General features: G+C 40.0%; 2 protein-coding genes across 3 annotated transcripts; one reads left to right on the top strand and one right to left on the bottom strand.

The window, feature by feature from the left end:
- Nucleotides 1-5,569: 5,569 nt before the first annotated feature.
- On the top strand, nucleotides 5,570-7,423 carry LOC122145500. The gene is made up of 3 exons (XM_042759256.1): nucleotides 5,570-5,984; nucleotides 6,076-6,186; nucleotides 6,484-7,423. The coding sequence occupies exons 1-3, from the start codon at nucleotides 5,570-5,572 to the stop codon at nucleotides 6,975-6,977; spliced, it is 1,020 nt and encodes a 339-aa protein (XP_042615190.1). The 3' UTR covers nucleotides 6,978-7,423.
- Nucleotides 7,424-7,483: 60 nt separating this feature from the next.
- LOC122145526 (protein ANTAGONIST OF LIKE HETEROCHROMATIN PROTEIN 1-like) lies at nucleotides 7,484-9,308 on the bottom strand. Of its 2 annotated transcripts, XM_042759290.1 has the most exons (3): nucleotides 8,596-9,308; nucleotides 8,332-8,437; nucleotides 7,487-8,250 (listed from the first exon to the last, which is right to left on the bottom strand). In XM_042759290.1, the coding sequence occupies exons 1-3, from the start codon at nucleotides 9,300-9,302 to the stop codon at nucleotides 7,831-7,833; spliced, it is 1,233 nt and encodes a 410-aa protein (XP_042615224.1). In that variant the 5' UTR covers nucleotides 9,303-9,308; the 3' UTR covers nucleotides 7,487-7,830. The 2 variants fall into 2 exon arrangements, with proteins under 2 accessions (XP_042615223.1, XP_042615224.1); XM_042759289.1 differs by having other exon boundaries at nucleotides 7,484-8,437.
- Nucleotides 9,309-15,283: the final 5,975 nt, after the last annotated feature.

Genomic DNA, 15,283 nt, shown 5'->3' with positions numbered 1-15,283 from the left:
GGCTTTGTGAAGGTATTGCTGCGACCGAGGCCTAATTATGTCCCTAAAGTCGCTTCGAACCCCTTTCATTTTCAGCAGACGGTCCTGGAGGCTTTACCCCCTGCTGGGATAGGATCAGAAGATCTAAGTCTTTGCCCTGTCAGAGCGCTTAAGACTTATGTCGATCGATCAGCCTCATGGCGTGAGTCCGACCAGCTGTTTGTCTGTTTTGGACATAAGAATAGAGGCCATGCTGTCACAAAGCAACGCATGTCCCATTGGTTGGTGGAGGCAATATCTTTAGCCTATGAGGCGCGCGGTCTCGCCTCGCCTCTAGGAGTCAAAGCTCATTCCACTAGAGCAGTCGCTTCCTCTCAGGCGGCCCTCAGTGGATCTTCTATGGCTGATATCTGTGCTGCGGCAGGATGGTCCTCACCGAGCACTTTTATAAAGTTTTACAGTCTGGATGTAAGGACGGCTCCTGGCTCCCGGGTTCTCTCCGCTTGAGCAGATGCTTCCTTGGATCCCAGCTATCAGGTACGTCAGGCGTTATGGTATAGGGTTCCCATACAGTGACGTCACCGCAGCATCGAAGTGACCTATGAAAGGGAACATCTCGGTTACGTATGTAACCACAGTTCCCTGAATAGGGAACGAGATGCTGCGGTCCCGGCCGTTCCATACCTGATAGCGCTCTTCTCTTCAGTTCATGAAATCTGAGCGAAATAGCGCGCGGCACCCGGGTATACGATGCGTACGCATGCGTAGGGCGGTGCCAAAGCGCTATTTGGCCAATAGGATTGGCGAGATGGTATAGGGCTTCAGACATTCGTCACACCGAATAAGTTCCCACACACTAACGTCACCACATCATAACTTACCCTGAGACATGGCACCTTTAAAACAAAATGCAAAAAGTAAAGGTCTTACATAATATATGTGTGTATACTGTGTATATTTATTATGTATATATAAATACACACACATGCATGTATATATTTAAGAAGAATATGTTATGTTTATATATTAAATATATTTATATATAATATAAAATATAAGAATATAAATATATAAATGTATATACATGTAAATATTTTCTAAATATATAATTTATGTGTGTGTATTTATATATACATAATAAATATACCCTGTACACATACATATATTATGTAAACAAAACTTTTATTTTGGATGTGATTAATCATTTGACAGCCCTAATTTTAACACATCCACCTCGAAATCAGACTTTAGTTCTGCCTTTTTCTTTGAGATTGATCTGAAGTTCAGTGCAGATTTAAAATCATGAGAAATTATTTACTAACAATGGTATGGGAAAAAAAATGTTAATTAAAAAATAATATACTCATATATTGAGGCTGAAAACACAGCTAGCTTCTGTAGGCCTATGAAACTGCATGTCTGCGCCATTAATTTCCACGAGGGGCGGACTGGGAAAAAAATTCAGACTGGGAAATCTCACACTCATACACCAACAACAAATTCTGAAATGGACAACCCTATTTTTTGTATGGACCTGACATAATAATAATAATAATAATAATAATAATAATAATAATATATATATATATATATATATATATATATATATATATATATATATATATACTAAAAACAAAAAGTTCTCTCCTGAACTGCACCCTCACTTCCATTTTTCCATTTTTCTTTTCTCTCTCTCATGACTTAAGTCAAGTCAAGACAAGTCTGCTTTATTGTCAATTATTCCACATGTACAGTACATACATACTTTGTTTCTCTGTTTTGCCATGGGATTTACATCCCGTGGTAACTAGGATTTCCAGTCTGGATCCAGAACACCTGAGAAGAGATGATGCCAGCCCCTCAGAGGACCTCAGATGATGCTAACCCAGAGACAACATACAGAACTACCACACTTTGCTATAAGTTTGATTGTATAATTGCTGTTAATAGTGTTAATCGTCTGTTTGTTTACCCCTTTTATTGATTTTTCTGAACATTTCTGCCATATGCACATAAACTGACAGTCATCACTGATAAGCTACTACTAAATATTGTAGAAACTTAATTTTCTGTAAAGTTGCTTTGCAATGATTTGTATCGTAAAAAGCACTATACAAATAAACTTGAATTGAATTGAGTTGAACATACAGAGAATTGAAATTGCGTTACCCTCAGACCCTTGGTGCATACAGATAACACTAACAGTAGAGCCTAAAAATACAGATAGATACAGATCAAATCTCAAATATAAAGTACAACTATACAAATAAGGGCATATAAAAAAAAATAATAATAATAAAATTCATTAATACTCAAGATTTAAGAAAAACTATACTTTCTAAATTACCTACATCAGAATTAGTACATCACTACAATATATTTATAGAAAAATCCTAATGCTGAACATGAGTCATTTTCCTTTACAAAAATTTACCATGTGTAATGTCTGTTTTGGGGTTTTGTTTCAAGTTCTTCTTCTTCTTCTTCTTTTTTTTTACCGGCGGTTGGCATCCAGCTTAATGGAGCATTACCGCCCTCTCTTTTCCGGAATGTGGACCCTATAATAGGTCTACTCTCTACTTCTCAATCTCCTACACTCCTTCACAATAAAAAAAATACAAATGTTTCATGTACTTGTTTTCATGTCTTATTTTGTAGTTTGATTTTTGCTGTTTGTGTCATGCTTCCCTTGCCCTCATGTATCTCTGCCTTGTGTATGTGTCATGTTCTGATTGGTTTGTTGTCTTGTCATGTGATTATCAGTTCTGTTTACTCATTGGTTGTTTTAGTCATGTGCCTTGTTCCCCATTGGTTTGTTCATGTCTCGTGACAATCATTCACTTTTATAACAATACACCTTTTCGTCAATAAACCTAATTTTTTAAACCTGCTGTCGGTGAGTCCAGTCTGTTTCATGCCCAGTCTGTTCATGCCATGTCAAGTTAAGTCTGTTCAAATCAAGTCTTTGTTTCTTGTTTGGATGTTTTGGATTGCACCTGTAAATAAACTGCACTTGGGTTCTCATTACACTCGCTTTCAGTGGACTAATCATTACACCATGCTTTTATTATAGTAAAAGTACAGTAACTTTTTTTTTGGCAAATGGATTACCATTTGTGTTTATTTTTAATAATTTTTAATTTGTGGTCACCATGGTTTAACAATAGTAACCGTTGTCTTTGAATTTAAAGTAAAATCATTGATAAATTTTTGTAAGGGTTGTGTTGTCTACTCTAGCTCCCCCTAAACCTATTATAAAATATGATTATTTTTCTGCTAAATTACTACTGTAACATTACAATAGATAATGATGTCCTTTAAACAGTATTTTGAGTGATGATGAGCAATGGACTGCTGCTGCTTAACTAAGTAAACAAAGACAGAACTACAATCCAAGCTAACAAAAAAAGGTCCCCAGGACGTCCACTAAATGGCCTCTGCGAACGTCAGCGTGTAGGCCCCCTCTTGTCCTCCAGGGACGTTCACAGGACGTGCAGCAGCCATTCGGGACATTTATGGAACTTTTGCTTTAAGTCCTCTGAATGTCATTTTATTTTACTTTTAGGCTAATCAAAGACGACAGACACGTTGTATGAAAATACCTTTTTTAATTGAACAATTGTAAAGTTGCAGTGCTCTTTTCGTGTGTGTGTGTGTGTGTGTGTGTGTGTGTTAGTGGATGGGTGTGTGTGTGCATCTCTGGTTGTCAGCTGTGGTTAGTCCGATCCGATGGCAATTCTTCCCATTGTCTTCTAACCTAAAACAACAAAATGAACACATTCAGTAGTGTTATGATTTTATATGTCTAAGACTATCGTTTATCCATTGAAAAAAGTTTTGTAAAGACTGTTGACAGTTTGGATTTAGACCACGGTCCGAAATTTAGCAGACATATGCCTTTTTGCCACATATAGGCGTCTCAGTGTGTATTTTTACCATATGGAAATTCAATATTTAAGTTCAATATCTGTCAATATTTACGTTTAATCATTTCGGCTTTACATGCTAAAGTTAGCCTCGAAATTGTTCACATAGCCTAACGTCAGCAGCCGTAAGGGACAACTTCAGCAAACATTTAAAAAAGGTAAACTTTTCATAAAAAGTAAGCATTAGGAGATAAACAGTAGTTACGATAGCTATAATGTCTAATAATATAAAAGTATAAATACCTTTTCGACCAAACATCTGAGGGAATCACCGGGGTGACCGTTAACTGTCACTACGCAGCTGAGCGTAGCAGCTGTTGCCATGGATACATGCTGCTTGCCCTAAAGTGATGTCATTCGGTCATGTGCACGTTTGATTGACACTTGCTTGGATCCTAACTCCCAATGTGGCTATATTACTTTTTTCTTTTTTCTGTTTTTTTAATTTATTTTTTTTTGAGCTGCATCTAGTATAGCGGTCTTAAATGCAATAACTAAAATAATAAATGTCCTAAATAACTTCTCATGTCGGCTTACCAACAGTTTAATATGTAAATGGAAAGAATTAATTTATTTGTCTTACTTGTGGTATATTCCACTTTCTTTCCGTCATGTTTTCTTTGGCTGCATTCATCACTCTATAACATTCTTGTAGAGCTCCTGGGATGCAACCTTATTTTCTTCATTCATGGGGAATGCATAAACCTAATTGTAGCTATATGTTCAATTATATTATTGAAGGGAATCATGATTTTGATGTTTAAATGCTGAAAACAGACTCCTGATTTGATGACATTTTTAATTTAAGATGTGCAGGTCTCTGGTGCACGTTTCCTCATGTACTTGATATGGAGTGTAGCATCTCGGAATCTCTAGCTGTTCCAAATTGGGCAGTTCCTGTACCCAAGTTTGCCATCTGTTTTGTAGGCTGTCAGACTCAATGGGGTCCTCCCATCCCAGGGGAATTTTCCATAGGTCTTGAACAAGTATCTTGGCCTGGGTGGTAAATGGAATTATGTGCCCAAGATGGTCATACTGTGATACTAATACCTTGTAGATATTCCTCAAAGTTGGCTTGAGACATTCTGCTTGGCGAGGTCTGTATCCTAAAGAATCACGGAGACAGTTCCATCGCAATCCAAGTGTGTCCTCCAGAAGATCTGGGCTCTTTTGGGATTACCATTACTTACTGCTTTGTGACCTTGCTTCTGTTGGAAGGTGTTCAATTGCTTCAGGTTTGATACTGGCCCACTGGCGAAGATTGAACCCTCCAGTAAGCAGCAATTGCCTTAGGCCATCTACAAGAGCTCTGGCCTTTTCTGTTGATTGTGTACTTTGAAGACAATTGTCTACATAGAATGATTGGGAGACTGAGGCTACGTTCACACTGCAGGCTGAAACGACCCAATTCCGATTTTTTTGCCCCTATGCGACCTGTATCCGATCTTTTCATGACAGTATGAACGACACAGATCCGATCTTTTCAAATGTGACCCAGGCCACTTGGGTATGTGGTCCTGAATCCGATACGTATCCGATCTTTTGAAATGCGACCTCCGTCTGAACGGCCAGGCCACATGTATCCGACCCGTACGTCATTGATACGCTACAAACGTCATAATTCTGCGTTGAAGTAGGTGGGAACGAGAAGATAAACAACAACCATGGCGGACGACGCTGCTGAGACCAGTCAATGGAAGGGAAGCGAGGTCACAGATTTAATTAATATTTGGGGTGACAGCTCTATTCAGGCCAAACTCGAGGGCTCTTATCGGAACCGGGCGGTTTACGAAAACATTTCCAGCGAAATGGCCGAGCGTGGTTACAGACGATCCTGGCTCCAATGCCAGCGAAAAATAAAAAGCCTCGGAGCCAAATACAAGGAGGTTAAAGACTGGAACAAACGAAGTGGCCGTCAACGTATCACCTGTCCATTTTACGAAGAGCTGGACCGCATTTTGGGGGATAAGCCCAGCGTTCAGCCACTAGAACTGTTGGACAGCTGCTTTGCCCAAGAGGAGCCCGAGAGGCCCGCAGCTGTCGCGGCCAGCCTAGCTAGTCGCTCTTGCAGTGATACAGGTGGGTTATTTGCACATGGCCTATAGCTACTGTGACTTAACTTTATAACATTGAAATATGATGTGTGACAGTTTGTTAAATGCATACACAGGTGATGGGACCCTTGTAGCTCTTTCGCCTTCTGCCTCTACCTCCGATGAAAGTTCTGCAGCAAGTGAAGATACATCTGTGAACAGCCATGCATCTTCCACACCCACTGCTTGTATGTTCTTGGCTGTATTTTGATCGTTTTCCAACTCAATTAACCTCTTAACCCCCCACCTGAACCGAATACATTTTCTACAGTTTGTCATTACCCAAATCTAAAAGCTTCTTGGATAAAAAGCAACGAAAATGTTACGAAAATGCAACAAAAAAGTATTGTTTATAAATTGCCATAAATAATCATAATTATTACTAGATATAAACTGGAATGCTTGGCGTTTTTACTGTTATACTAATGAAAAAATAAACATGGTAATCCTTATTTTGATCTGATTTTTTTTTTTTTTTTTTACAGCTACTACTGCCAAGAGCAGAAAAAGAAAATCAAAGATGGAGGCAACGCTGGAGGTGTTTGCTGACAAGATTACCAGTGCCCTTAAAGATGACGACACAGATCTTTTGTTGAAGATGCAAGCAGCTCAGCATGAGCATGATCGTAAAATGTTCGCCATGATATCTCAGTTTATGGAGAGATCAATCCAGCCTCCACAGCCACCTTTCTACCAAGCACCAATTCAGCCCTCTCAGATTTACAACTCAATTCGTCCTCCTACTCATCATTCCACACGGTTTCCTGTGGCTTCCTCTCCATCTCCCACCCAGCCCCTGCCCTTTTTTCAAGATTTAAATCAACCACTGCCCTTCAATAATACTCATCCACATCCTCATCTCACTCGGTCATTTTTCCAGGCACCGGCAAATACTCAGGGTAAACAGGCTTTCGACAACGAGGATCATCAGCCACCTCTCCAGTCTAAAGATGATGAAACCCACTTTACAATTTTATGAATGGTTCTAAAACATTAATGCCAGTTAAAGATGCAGTTTTGCACAATGTTCAGGTTGAAGTGTGAAGGTTATTGATATGCAAGGTTATTTTGATTTGTTGATGGAAAGTTGAATATGTTGCATTGTATTTGTTTGCACTATTACAGCCACACTGTTTTCTCTTAATAAAAAGGAAACCGCAATAGCAGTATTGAAAATGTTATTTAAAAACTTATTGCAGCTATAGTAACAATTCAGCAAAGGAGCACAAAACTAAACAAATAACTAATTTGTGGTTAGGCCTGTCAAGATAACAGGTACATATTACAGTAAAATGCAAAAAGAAATGTTATTTTTTTTTTCTTTTAAACCTATGTGATTGTCCTGTGAAATCATTTTCCTGAACTGTGATTTGTTGGATAATTTGACTTAAATGTTTAAATAAAGTCATACATTTCCTGAGGTTATTTCATTTTATTTGAGTCAATTGTGCGTTGAAATAGGCTCCAGCATCCCATGCAATCCTAGAGTAGGCCTAAATAAAATTTATTTTCATTTAATTCATTTTTTTTATACATCTAACACTAAATGCAAAGCAACTCACTTAAAAACTACACATGAAACATCTCATAGAATGGCTTTTAAAACCATGAAGTTCAACTTTAATTTATTTTAAACACAAGTCAAGTAACATCATCAAACAAATGATGCAAGATTTTTAAAACAGATTTCAATATATTGAGCTATTAAAATACTTAAGACCTTGTAATGACACAGAAACTAACTAACAAATATATGTACAGATAAACACTGAGGTCAAAAAGTACAAAATGTTGAACGATATTGTAATTATTGTGACAGCCCAGTTTGTGGCTCAACGTTGGCTAAGAAAAAGCTGAGTCAGTGCTTCTCTGATTCTTGATGGCTGCACATCTACAAATCCCCCTCCTTCAGCCCATCTCTCAACATGAGGAACAGTTCCACCAGCCTCTTCATAATTCTCCCCGTGCATTTCACAAACGTTGTGGAGTGTGCAACATGCACTGATTATGGTGGGGACGAGGGAAACGTCCACATCCAGCCGTTTAGCAAGGCACCTCCACCGGCCCTTCAGTCGGCCGAAAGCGCACTCCACAGTCATCCTGGCTCTGCTGTGGCACTCATTGAAGTACTTCTGCTCAGCTGTCAGGGTCCCTGTGTCACAGTATCCTTTTAACAGCCAGCTTCGAAGGGGATAAGCCGGGTCACCGAGCAGCATGATTGGTACTTGAACGCCCATTATCTCCTCAGTGTCCTTAAGATTTAAAAGCACAAAAAAAGCTAAATAATTAAAGACATTGTATACGTTATAAATCACTATTACTAGATTACTCACTGGTGGAAAAAGCTCCCCTCTCTCTGCGAGTAAGTACACATGGGAATTCCGGAGTACCCTCGCATCATGAACACTCCCTGGCCATCCAGCATAGATGTTGGTGAAGCTGTTGGAAGACAGTGTTAAATTACTGAACAGTGTACAGTGTCCTATGTACAGTATTTTCAAGGATAATATTCTTGCAGATGTATGGTTCTACCAAAAGAAAGTGAGGCAAGTACAGTACTTTTAAACTATTATAAAAACAATATCTATATTTCTTACCAAAACCGATGATCCACGACACCCTGGAGCAGAACTGAGTGCCACCCTTTGCGGTTGAAATACTCTGCGTGGTTATCCTCTGGAGCAATGATGGGGATATGACTCCCATCAATGGCTCCTCCACACTGCGGAAAACCCCATCTCTGCTGGAAGCCTTCAATGACCTCTTGCAGGTCATCCCCTTTGGGCAGTTTTATGTAATGGGGCATGAGGACACGGCGAACTGCTTCGCAGAACTCGTGTACAATGGAGCAGACTGTAGACTTGGCTATGCCGAACAAGTTAGCTATCGTACAATAGCACGCACCTGTTGCTAGCCAATACACTCCAACTCCAACGCGTTTCTGCACTGTTATGGGCCGCCGCAGACATGTCTCTTCCCGTGACAGAGTTAATCGAAGGCGCTCACAAACATAATCGAAGGTGGATCTGGTCATTCGAAAGTTACTGATGAATTCTGTATTTGTGAAGCCACTCACATCAGTATCCCACCACTCCTGGCTGCGACTCCGCACCCACACGTTTCTCTGTACCGACATTGCACACATTGCTCCACAAAACGCCATGGCCAAAAACCTTGCTCTCCTCCTTCTTTTTAATTTTCTTCTTAGAACGAGAAGATTGTAATTGTGCTGGCTCCGTTGTGAAAATAAATTTAATATTGCAAAAAGAGCTCCGCTGTTGACTACACTGTTGTTGACATCCATGTTTAACGTTAGCTACTTCCGCAAACAACGAGTGACGTCGTTGACCGTTGAGTACTCTTCTGCGCATGCGGGTCACTTCTGGGTCATTTCACGTTCACACAGGAGATCACAAAAGGTCGCATTTAATTGGAAATGTGAACGGCCTTGCAAAAAAATTCGAATTTTTTCAAAAAATCGGAATTGAGCATTAAGCCCTGCAGTGTGAACGTAGCCTGATTCAGCTAGAGTGGGGTCAGTTTCACTGTTGTCATGGGCTACTCGTTGCAGTGCATATATAGCACAACAAGCACTGCACGTTGTGCCAAAAGGCAAGACCTGCCTCTCATAGATCTTTGGCTGCTCAGTCCGATGCATGTTTCTCCATAGGAAGCGCAGGATCACCTTGTCATCTGGCAGTAGGCGAACTTGGTGAAACATACCTTTTATATCTGCGCTTATGGCCACTGAGTGCTGCCTGAACCGAAGCAAGACTCCAAGCAAAGATGGACCAAGTATGGGACCAGGAATGAGGTGCTCATTCAATGACTGACCTTGATACTGGAAAGAACAGTTAAACACAATCCTGTTTTTGCCATCGTGTCTCACCATATGTGGTGGAATGTACCAGGATTCAGCTGAATTGTCAGCTTCATGAGGGGAGATTTCTGCCACGTAGCCAGCCTTCTCTAGTTTGTCCATCTCAGTGCAGTATGCTTCAGACAGGTTTGGGTCTCCGTTCAGTGCTGCGAAGGGATGCCAGTACTGCTTCCTTTGGGGCATTCAGGGTGACAGCATTTGGTCGTTTGAGCAAAGGCGTGGCATGTCGTACAATGCCATCAACATCTACCCTAGTAGTGTGAGTTTGGAGTAGGGTGAGAGCATATTGGTCCTGTTTTGAACGAGTGGCTGCTGTATCGTTAATGTAGGGTAGGGTGTCAGTCTGCCAAAGACGCTCAACGTTCTTGAGTAGCTCAGTATTCTGGCAGTCTACAGTGATGTTCAGACATCGTTGGTCACAAGGGCTAGTTCAGCTGTGTCCCACAGGGCCTTGGAGAGTCCAACCGAGTCTGGTGTGAACAGCTATGGGTGCATTAGGAGGTCCCATTCGTATAGGCTGGACTGGCACAAGTAAATGAGGCATGTCTGACCCTATAAGGAGCAAGGGTTGTGCTCGCTCAATCTGTGGAAGTGGCAAGGACCGGATATGGGCATATTTGCATTGTAGAGCAGCTATTGGATAAGAGTGTTCAGACAGTCTCAGGTTCTCTGCAGTGAAGGCATGATTAATCTCAAACTTCCTAGTTGGTCTGTTTAAAGGGGACACCGAGAAGTAAACGTGCTCCATTTAAGTGAAGTACATCCTGATGTATTGTACGTAGGGTGAGCATTTCAGGCACTGCAGTAAGGTTTAACTGTTCCACAGCCTGTGGTAATACAATACTGCGCTTTGAGCCATCATCTAACACTGCATATGTCTCCATGGTTTTTATCTCTGTAGTGGAGAAGAACCTTGACTACCTTTAGCATCACCTGTGGAGATTGGTTAGGACGATCTAAGTAGACCTTGGTAAGGGGAACATTGACTAAAAGAACACTCTTTTGTGTCTGCTGGGCTGCTTCATGGAGGATGGTAAGATGCAATTCTTTGCAAGTCTTGCAAAGCGCTCGCTTCAGAGTACAGTTGTCTGCAGGATGTGCTCTTCCACATTTCCAACACTGTTTTCCTTCTGTTATCCATTTTAATATTTGCTCTGTGCTCAGAAGCTTGAATTTAGAGCAAGAGTTTAGAAAATGGTCCTTATTGTTGCAGTATGGACAGTATGGTTGGAACTTTGGAGTCTGAACTCTTGTTTGTCCTTGAACCGGTGAGGTTCTGTTAGTTGAGTAAAGGATTGAAGTGGATCTGTCCTTAGGCTGAAAAGCTGGATATGAATTCTTCTTGGTTGTCCTGGCTGTCTCGGACATTGGTAGAGTGCTGCTGCCCTGTTTTAAATACGCTTAGCCTGGGACTTCAGCTGTAGCCAGTCAGAGAAATCTGGCAGGGTGTAAGTACGGTCTGTACCAGTCTGGAGAATGCCATGGCTAAAACAGTACTCCACAAAGCTGTCATGATATGACGGTGGCATTTTGCTCAGAAGGCGATCAACATGCAATCCACACCTTAACTCATATCCATTTGGGCCTTCTAGAGTTCTGAGCATCCCTACCAATGGATGGATAAGGCAAAGTCATCAAAAGCTTCAGCGTCTCCAAACTTTACAGCTGGAGCATTCAATATGGCATCTAACTCACATTGAACTAGCTGGCGTGGTTGTCCATATTTATCTTGCAGTGCTTGTAGAGCAGCTGTGTACGGCTGGGGATCATGCATGTATGCCTTGGCAAGCTGGATAGCACTGGGGAGCTTTAAATGCCCTAGAAGCACTTGATATTTGTACTGTTCACTTAAGTGCTGTTGATTGTTCATCAGATTGTCCAATGCCATTTTGAGCAGGTGCAAAGTCACTTTCACGTCCACTTTCAAAGGATGGTAAGACCGGTTTTGGGATACCATAAGCCGAAGCAGCTAACATCTCTAGTCCAGGTGGCTGGGCTTGAGGTACATAGATTGCTGCTTGAGCTGGAACTGGATGAGGGGCTGGGAATGCCACTTGAGTGTGAAGGTACAGTACTTAGTGTGGCTGAGGAAATACAGAAGCCCCTAAGTTTGCAGGGTCTAGAGGTGAAGTTACTGAGGGAGGCACACTGACAGCAGGTGTCTGATGGTAGGTTACCGTAGTGACAGGAGAAGTTGGCTGTACTGTGACGGTAGCTGGGGTAAATAGGTGATGGACCAGTGAAAACTGTTCTAGCACTTGTAGTCGACTGAGCTGTTGCACGTGGAGGCAATGACCATGTCACTACGTTAGGATGGTGCACCTCAGTAGTAAAGTCCTGGGCGCTGGATGTAAACTTGACCACCTGTGGGGCTGGAGGAAGCAATACTGATGCCTCAGAGGTAAGAAACGCAGGTTGTGGCAAGGAAGATCTGTGCATTTCCTGGGCATATGAGGTAAAAATATCACTAGTAACAGCTCTCTGTGGAGGTGGGTTTACTCCAGGTTGTAATTCAGATAAATTACTGGTGATGCTAGACTGTGATCTCGATCTACTGTTATTGTCCTGCTTAAGGAACGAGGTGACTAGCTTGGGAACTTCAAGATCATTCTGTGCTTTCTTGAGGTGACGTTGTGTATCAATCTGTTTAGCCAAGGCTTCTCTGGATTTGAGTGCCTCTCTGGCTTGGTCATCAAATCTCTTACATTCCTTGTCTGCTGTAGCATCCTCTTCAATCTGATGTTGTAGTTCCTCTAGTTCAAGAGCCTTTAGTTTCTCCTCCAGCACTGCAACTTGGACGTCAGACAGAGCATGTCTCGGAGATCGACTTGATGCACTGTGTCGTGATCTGGAGGTAGCTTTGGAGGCTGTACCAGATGAGATAGACTGAGAGGAATGCCTAGAATGTCTCTGTGAAGAGGTGTCAGCTGGAAGTGCTGAATTCAGGTGTGCAGGGAGCTGGACTTCATAATCCTCTAGATGAGTCAAGTCAAGTAACCTTTATTTATATAGCGCTTTAAACAAAAAAGATTGCGTCAAAGCAACTGAACAACATTAATTAGGAAAACAGTGCGTCATGAGCTGAGAGATATCGCTCTCTTTGTGTGCGGGGTCAAACCGTGGGGTCTGCTGTGCTGGCAGGATCAGAATCTATCTCTACAGAAGTACATCTGGCTCGAAGGACCATGCATGAGCATGAGGGACGCTTAAGGGTTCGTTTAGGTACATGTAGAAATGGTAGTAAGAGTTTCCGGTTAGAGAAACGGGAGCAAAAGAGCAGGTCCCAGTTGAAGGATTTTATTTGAATTATCCTTGCATGCTTGAATTGTTACAGGTACTTGCCCATAAGAGGTGCATGTGAGCATTTGGGTGTGTGTGGTCTACAATGAACAGAGAAAACAGAATACAATATAACATTTGTAATATAAACAATAATAAGGCTAGCATAAACAAATGAACATTACACAGCAGCAGTGACGGTAAATAACAGTATCAAATATCAGGTAATAAAGGCATTCAAGTTGCATTTAAATATCTGCATTACTTGGCAAAGTGTTTATCATTTAAATATGTACCATAAACAGGTGTGCAATTTTAGCTTATGTATCTAAATTATGCAGTAGAACATGCACAGTTAAGCAGTATTAAACGAGTGTCAACATTTGACTTAGCATAGACTATAAAACGTATAACTTTTTAAACAATCACTCACAGAAGAAACAAACATGCAGTAGTCCCTCTTCTTGAACAATGAACAAGTCAATCACTTTACCCATACATATAGACTGCCGCCTACTTGTGTGGGCATATCTTGACTTGTACAGCCTTTCCCAAGCATTAAAAGATATAGACATAAAGATACCTCTAGGTGGCGTTGTTTGGCTTTCACATAGTGGATGTGTGTAAATATTCAAATGTAATCCTCTTTGTAATCGTTAACATTTTCATAAGTAACTAATTTAATTACACATTTTTTCTTAGTAATTGTAACTGATTACAGTTACATTTATTTTGTAATTAAATTACGTAACGCCGTTACATGTAACTACTGTTCGTATGTACGCATCCAGTGGTGGACGAAGTACACAAATCAAGTACTTGAGTAAAAGTACAGATACACATAATAAAATAATACTCCAGTAAAAGTAAAAGTACTCCTTTTTTTTTTAATTTAACTCAAGTGAAAGTACAAAAGTACTTGATTTTTTATGTACTTAAGTAAAAAAGTAGTGATAGATAGATTTATTTAGCAATTTTATATAGGCTACTTAATTTAATTTTATATTAGCACATATTTTTTTTATAATCCTACTGCTCAAAATACCTGGAATTTTCTCAAAATAACCAATATATGGAGTCAAAATATATTTTTTTGTTGATATGGACTACGCTGATGAGAGTGATGTAGTAATGTTCACTGTGAAGCTTACACTGTGATGTACCTGAGAGAAAACAGATTTGTGACCCTGGACCACAAAACCAGTCATAAGGGTCAGTTTTTCGAATTGAGATTTATGCATCATCCAAAAGCTGAATAAATAAGCTGTTAGGAAAGGATGATATTTGGCTGAGATACAACTATTTGAAAATCTTGAATCTGAGGGAGCAAAAAAGTCTAAACATTAAGAAAATCACTTTTAAATTTGTCTAAATGAAGTTCTTAGCAATGCATATTACTAATCATAAAATTAAGTTTTGATATATTTTACGGTAGAAAATTTACAAAATATCTTCATGGATCCTAATCTTTACTTAAATATCCTAATAATTTTTTGCCATAAAAGAAAATTTATCATTTTGACCCATACAATGTATTTTTGGCTTTTGCTGGAAATATACCCCGGACACTTAAGACTCGTTTTGTGCTCCAGGGTCACATTTGACAATCAGATTTTCACCAGTAAGAAAAAAAGTGTTTTAAAATTTGTTGTTTTGCAGAACATCACCATTATATATGACATGAGAATAAGGCCTGAAGTTAGGAAGAACATTTTAAGGAAAAAAATAATATTTGATGATAAAAAAAATAATAATGATTTTTTTTCTTCTCAAACCTTGTCTGTGGTATATATATATATATATATATAAAAAAAAAACCAGGCCAAATGCCCCCAGAGGACATCACTTCCCACTTTGATAATTACTGCAGTTACCATGTTCTGAACATCACAGCCTTTCTTTTCCCTCAGATGTAATCTATCTAGGTGACTGAATAAAAATATTTGGACTTTATTTTTAAAAATTACCTCAACTTAGCACCAAGCTTGTTAGCTAGACAGTTAGCATCAGCTACCAATATTTACTTATTTTCAGTATGGTTATGAATAAACATTCATATCTGTCTACTCGGCTAGTTAATTCAAACAATATAAACATTTATACTGTTGATAAACAATATAAAAACA

This window comes from Cyprinus carpio, chromosome A7 (assembly GCF_018340385.1).
Source record: "Cyprinus carpio isolate SPL01 chromosome A7, ASM1834038v1, whole genome shotgun sequence".
In the NCBI taxonomy this organism is placed as follows: domain Eukaryota; kingdom Metazoa; phylum Chordata; class Actinopteri; order Cypriniformes; family Cyprinidae; genus Cyprinus; species Cyprinus carpio.
The sequence above is the reverse complement of the archived record's forward strand: the minus strand, read 5'-3'. Positions and strand labels throughout refer to the sequence as shown.